This window comes from Scophthalmus maximus, chromosome 20 (genome assembly GCF_022379125.1).
Source record: "Scophthalmus maximus strain ysfricsl-2021 chromosome 20, ASM2237912v1, whole genome shotgun sequence".
Taxonomy (NCBI): domain Eukaryota; kingdom Metazoa; phylum Chordata; class Actinopteri; order Pleuronectiformes; family Scophthalmidae; genus Scophthalmus; species Scophthalmus maximus.
This window is the reverse complement of record NC_061534.1, coordinates 11,033,299-11,039,933: the sequence shown is the minus strand read 5'-3', so window position 1 is coordinate 11,039,933 and position 6,635 is coordinate 11,033,299. Positions and strand designations below refer to the sequence as shown.

General features: G+C 45.4%; 1 protein-coding gene across 4 annotated transcripts; it reads right to left on the bottom strand.

Moving 5' to 3' along the window:
- Positions 1 to 2,837: 2,837 nt before the first annotated feature.
- On the bottom strand, positions 2,838 to 4,607 carry LOC118285408 (transmembrane protein 250). Of its 4 annotated transcripts, XR_004785095.2 has the most exons (3): positions 4,383 to 4,607; positions 3,424 to 4,096; positions 2,838 to 3,386 (listed from the first exon to the last, which is right to left on the bottom strand). XR_004785095.2 is itself a non-coding variant. In XM_035609046.2 (2 exons), exon 2 carries the CDS (start codon positions 3,952 to 3,954, stop codon positions 3,535 to 3,537), a length of 420 nt encoding a protein of 139 aa, XP_035464939.1. In that variant the 5' UTR covers positions 3,955 to 4,096; positions 4,321 to 4,607; the 3' UTR covers positions 2,838 to 3,534. The 4 variants fall into 4 exon arrangements, 3 of the variants coding, with proteins under 3 accessions (XP_035464939.1, XP_035464938.1, XP_035464937.1); XM_035609046.2 differs by having other exon boundaries at positions 2,838 to 4,096; positions 4,321 to 4,607; XM_035609045.2 differs by having other exon boundaries at positions 2,838 to 4,096; positions 4,378 to 4,607.
- Between the last annotated feature and the right edge of the window lie 2,028 nt (positions 4,608 to 6,635).

Genomic DNA, 6,635 nt, shown 5'->3' with positions numbered 1-6,635 from the left:
TCTGTCTCTCTGTCTCTCTCTCTCTCTCTGTCTCTCTCTCTCTCTCTGTCTCTCTCTCTCTCTCTGCCTCTCTCTCTCTCTCTCTGTCTCTCTCTCTCTCTCTCTCTCTCTCCCTCTCTTCGGATCACCTAGAAAGTTTGCGGGGTGTTTGGAGAGAGAGAGAGAGAGAGAGAGAGAGAAATAAAAAGGGGGGGGGGGGCGAGGGAAGAAGAAAAGGCAGTCTTTTCTCCCTCGTCCGCCTGGCTCTCCCTCACTGTACGAGTCGTCTAGTCCCGCATCTCTCCGTCCATCTCTCCGTCCATCTCTCCGTCCAACTCTCCGCCGGCCGCTCGTGTCCCCGTACAGGAAGTGAACGCCGCTCACATGAGCAGAGTGCGGACTGCGGGCGGCCCTGACATCATGCACCATTCCGTGTGCGCTTTCTTTTTAAAGACACAGACATTTTCGTTCGCTCTCTCTCTCTCTCTGTTTTTCTTCTTCCTCCTTTTTTTTTGGGGGGGGGGGTTGGTGGGACCTGCCGGGCTACACTGTAGGTGCACTGTCCCGACCGCCGGCCTCGGACAGTTCGGTCATGCCGAAGCGTTGCAGCCCTTCGGGACGCGTGAACCCCGTGCACTCTGCAGGACTTAAAGGTGTACAGACTGCACTGCACGGAACCCAGCGGTCAGCCTGCAGCAATATATGATATAGATATATATATATACATATAGACATCAAAATAAGAAGAGGTAACACACTGCTGCGTGTCCGAGGCTATACAGATGGGGGGGGGGGTAGTGGGTCTCGATGTGCTGCCCGAGGACAATGTACATGTGTGGTTACCTCACGTGTCCCCATGCGATGACAGCTCGGGCTACGCGATGCGCATGCGCGCTGCCGCGCCGCTAAATCCTAGGCGCCGACTGCAGCCAGGCGGCGTGACCCCTACTCAACTTTACTATACTGCAGTCATGCAACATCACAATGCAGCAGCAGCAGCCCACCAAACTATCTCTGCAGGGGCCTGTCTGTGCACACTTAACACACACACACACACACACACACACACACATACAATATAACTTATTTTTTTCCTCCCTTGTATTTTCAAGTTTTAATTTTAAGTCAGTGGTTTCCCCTCCTTTTTGTAAACAGATCCAGGTTAAACTACAACAATCCATTATCAGATTATAGTATTAAAAAAATCTTATTTCCAGCAAGTAAGAGACTATAGGCCCTTGGATGAAGCAGTTGTCTACGGATATTTATTTGAGTGCAATGATGCCAGTTGTGATTGGAATTGGTATTGATTGAATTAAAGTCCTGATAACTTTACTTTAGTAATTAGCTACGGTGTGTACCATCTCCTTAACTGGTCACATCCCAACTCACTCTGCACAGCTCATTATTATCACATCCTCACATCACTGCCCATATATTCTCTCTCTGACAATGTCTTTATTTCTCACATTAGCTTTTCCATTTGAAACTTCCCGTGTTGCTTCTTCCTTCAAAAGGATCAATGCCATGATGAGAGTGGCCTCTGTTCAGTCTCGTGATATTTCTATACGAGCCCCACAGTGGGTTTACAGTATGTTTGTTGTGCGTCTTGCTATTTTAAGCATCTTTCCTATTGGGACTATCATGTGTCTGTGGTATTAAACAGTGAGTTTATAACGATCGTATTGTGCTCAGGCCTATTAGTACAGCGATATACTCAGTATAGTCAGTGATAACAGTAATGTTAAGTCTATCTTCACATCCAGCGATGTGTAAGCATGGGATGAATGAACTAAGTTGACGTGACACACTTACGTTACTGAAGGAAAGGAATTGTTTAAAGTCACACATTTCTGAATCCTCCTAATTGCTCCAGCACATGCTAAATGCAAGAATTTCACGCAGCGATTGGTCAGGCATCATCATGTTGTTTGGGATCAAGGTTCAAGATCTGAACTGCAACTGGAAGTAGGGGATCATATGCCAAAGGTCAGAACGGAACCAGGATGGACAAAAAAAAAAGAAAAAAGCTGCAAGTCATTCAGACGAAGCAAACAATGTCGCTTTTTGAAACAAAACCCCCCAAAAAAGAGAAATGAAAATGAGTATGCAATGACTTAATCATCAAGTTCACCTACAGTGCAGCGCTATACCGACACCACAGGACAACTCAAGCTCTCTACTTCTCCTCTGGTGCAACCGGGCTGTCAGAATCGGCCCGGCTCCTAGTGCGAGGCATATGATGTGTTGATCCACAGAACAAAAGCGTATTGTTGCCGCCTGATTATCCATTTTGCGGCCCAAGGCCATACCAGTCTAAAGCATGTCTCAGTCAGTCCGCCAGCCACTGTGTCGAAAGTTCATTTCCAAAGATGGCCTCCTGGTAGTTTCAAACCCCTTTTGCTTTGTTTCCTGTGCTTATGAAACATAAAAAACGGAAATCGAAGGCGATTCACGTAAACGACAGAAAACATTAGTGCAAATACCTGACAAACTCACTCCCAACACTTTAACCTGATGTACCCTCGTGAGTTTCATGTAAGCAATCTTTCATGCTATGTGATAATGAGGCTATATAAGGTAGCTGGGACTCTGCCATTTCCATTGTTGTGCTTGGCAGAAGCAGCGGGGTCTAGCTCTGGTTGGCGTTTGTGCGCCGGGGGAAGCATGAACAGAGAAGTCAGTCAGATCAGCTCTGAGACCATGTGAAGAGCGACTGACGGAGCACTTGACCCGGAGCCCGTTTCAATTTGAACTGTCACACACTCTTATGACACAGCTCGAGGCCTGCCGTCATGGGTGTTAAGACAGCACAGTGAGCAAATTCGCTCCACAACGCGTTATTGAAGCACAACACATTTCAGCAACATAAAATTTATTAAATAACTTTATAAAAAAAATGAAAAGTTGATGTTTGTCACTAGCACAATGGCCTCACCCCCCTCCCTCCGAATCCTTTCCACAAAACAACATTATGCAAACCGTGGTTGACAGCTTAACTTGTTTTGGTCTCTGAGTTAAAATATTTCAGTTTCATCACTGTGGAATATGTATTTTTGATATTGTGTTTACATACAATGTAATCCATGATATCAACCAGGGACACATTGTACGCTCTTGCTCTTGGGGACCAGCTTGTGTTGCTTTGGCACACTAGTCTGCCTCACATCCGTAGCCATATATTCAGTCACTTTTTTCATGCAACATCCACTTTGACATTCACATTTTCCATTTAATGTAAACAAAACCATTTCTGCTTTAAGATGCACTTTACAATTTTTGTGAAAACTGTTTTACAAATGGCATGAAAATACAATAGAAATGTAATAGAAATCATCCATAGGCCACTGGCTCAAAGGTCACGTTAAACAGTTTCTCATTAAATTCTATCACATCTGAGACCTAACCAATAAGGTTTTACGAGTTAACGTCAAAAGGGTCTTTTTGACGACCGCGGGGTGATGCGGAGCAGTCCTTCAGAACGCGGCACAGCTGTGTGTGTTGTCCCCATGAAGCCACACAACGCTCAGGTTCACGCTTTGCTCACATCGCAGCTCACATGTCCACAAACACCATGAAGCACCAGCCGAGCCCCCCCACCAGAAACATGGTGATCTGCATGCTGTAGATGATCAGGTCGTTGACCACCCCAAAGTCCAGGCGCCGATGGCCCAACAGGAGCAGGATGACGGACAGCTTGTACTGCAGCCGCAGGAGCACGCGCACGCTGACGTACTGCAGGAAGAAGAGGGCGGAGAGCGCCACCCAGAGCAGCGAGGTCAGCAGGCTGCAGCCGAAGTACAGGAGGAAACGGAGGAAGCTGTACATGCAGCGGGAGCGCACGTAGAGGTCAAAGTTGTTGTACTTGGTGCGCACTAGCTTGGAGGCGTGCGTTGACCCGCAGGCCGAGTGCATGCAGGTGGTGTGGGGCCCATGGAAGCTGCGCACCCTCCGTGGGATGGGGATCACAGGCATGGGTGGGCTACTGGAGCCCAGGACGGCGCGCGGGGGTCCCGGCTACAGGCGGAGTCCTCGGTGAGAGCAGCTGCTGGGGAGGAGGCAGTGGACATCATTTGGTTGCCGATTCTGCGGTGAAGTCCTTGTCCTCTGTGGGCCTCTGTGAAGATGATTTCACTGTTATTGTGCTGAAATACAATGACAGCATGCACACATCGCTGCAAAACCCCTAACACAGGAGATGCAGCCGGCCTGTCAGCGCATAACTTCAGGTTTATCAAATGCAAAACGTAATGGCCAGATCACAAGTAGATGAGTTTAAGCCTGTGTTGGAACACAACGCTGTGGTGATTGTGTCGCAGCTCACACACACAGAAAAAACACCTTTCATCCACGATTCTGCTGAACCCGAGTGATGGTGCAGGACCAACGGTAAGTCACCTTACATGCAACACTACGACGCCTTCTCCTCCTCAGAAAGAAAACGCGCTCGGTGTTCGGTTCCCGGACGAGCGGTGCATTGCATCACTTTATCAAACACTCAGCTGTGACACGAACACAAACACGGGGATTTGTTTTCTTTCCCTTCTTTTTTCACCCCCGCGACGAGCCGCTCTATTCGACTGCGACGTCGGTCGAGCCGGTGGTGCTTTACGTCCTGTCGCAAACAATACGAGTCACGCAGCTGATGACGACACGCGTCGATTTAAAGGGGAAGTGCTGCTCGAAAAAGCCCATATAAATGGACGTAGGTCAAGAAAGTGAAGCCAATGCGGAAGTGGCTGAAACGTGTATTCTCTCGAATGGCCAGCAGAGGGCGACTCCACTGGTTGCAAAAAGAAGTCTGTTTCTACAGAAGTCTATGAGAAAATACTGACTCTACTTAATAACAGCATTAAACATTTTCCTTTTGTGGTCTCAAACGCCAATCACACGTCTTCTCCAGTACAGCATGGTGTTTATTTTGTAAATTATGGACCCCTTTAGAATGAAATAGATGATTAAGCATTGGGGCATGGTGTGGGTACCCTGTGATTGACAGCTTGTACCGTCCAATGGGTGCAGGTCGCAGGTGTATGTGGACAAACTCTCAGTCACCCGCTCAAAATACATATTAGAAAATGGAGTGTTTGTATATAAAAAAAAACCCTCACGGGGTTGGTCAACTTTGCCCCTTTATTGTCATAAACATATGTCATACTCTGACCTGTCTGTACTCTGTCTGCAGCAGTTTTCTGAAAGAAGAAGTCACTGCAAAGGTCATGTGTGCATTTGTGTTAGTTTGCGTGTAAACCTCACGCGTGTGGCACACTATGTGTCCTCAGAAGTGAAGAGGCCACATAAATGTGTCCCACAGCCCCTCACTCTTCATATCAAGTAACCTTGATTGGGCAGATTAATGGTTCGGCTGAATCATTACATCTCCGCTATCTGTCAGGGAGCCAGATGGTAGCAGGTGAGCATAAATCATAATAAATACAGTTTTTTATTTATTTATTTATTTTTAAGGGGTTTATTGCAGTTGTTAATAGTGTGCCGGATCACTCTGCCGGGGGGATTCAAAGATGTATTATGCGAAATTAGAAAAACAAACCTGATAATATTTAATCATCACACATAAAGCCGTCACTGAGGCTGAATACATAATTTAGGCATGTACAAATGCTTTCACATTATGATTGAGTTTAGTAATGAAATCCATAGCATAATAATTTGACTGGCAGCCAAAAAAAGAAAAGAAAAAAGTCAGCTCTGGCCATACATAGATTAAATGGATCCATTGGATGTATTTGTTTGAATGAAAAGTATTTTCTGTCCACGAGAGAATGCTCACTGTCACTGAGAAGTTGGTAGCTCAAAAAGTTCACAATTTATCAGTAGATTATCATGTTTGATGCCTTTGTATTGATTGATCCATCATGAATACCCACTCATCTGTTTTCTTTCAAAACAAAATGTCACAAGTGTAATCGGCTGCCTCAGTGAACAACAAAGCTATGATAAAGATTATGTGTTGGTCAGAGGCAACTGTCTCCAGCCTTTAAATCTATATGCGGTGTTGTTGACAGTGTAATTGAACTGTAACATTCTGTATTTTCTGTGAATTCTTCCCGATAAAGAGTTTTTAAGGTCGGGTGTCAAGCAGCACGTATGTTGAATTCTTTAGAAGAGCTGTGTCTACTTCTCTCTTTCATCATCACTTGCTCATGCATTTCCTCTGTGGTATGAACTTGATCTTCTGCTCATCAGTGTCAAACTGTGACAGTTGACCAAGTCTTGCTTCAGAAAAGGAGGTGTGTTTGCTTTCAATATTCATATATAAACGATACATCACCCGTACGTTGTTCAGTTTAGAAAATCCATCTCTATGGACAACGAGTTTTCCACATATCACTTTTTCTATTATGCACCAAACACCAGTTCACCTGTATTTATACAAATGAATTCTACTTGTAAACTTCTTTGTGGTTTTAAAGAGCTGAAATGATCTCAAACACAAACTATGAAAGAAAAAAAACGTGTGCTGAAAACTTAAAAATCAAATAAAAACTTAAAGACACAAAAACTTCCTTGTTCTGTAACTCAGTGAGCTATCAGTTGGGTCATGCTCTTCCATTCAGCGGGAAGAGTTTCTCTATCTGAGCCCTAAATTGGATTTTTGGACCTTTGGATCACTCACGAGCCAGAGGCTGCCGCAC

What these genes read in the sequence shown, in the direction of transcription:
- LOC118285408 (XM_035609046.2), bottom strand. Translation starts at nt 3,954, where the DNA reads ATGCCTGTGATCCCCATCCCACGGAGGGTGCGCAGCTTCCATGGGCCC.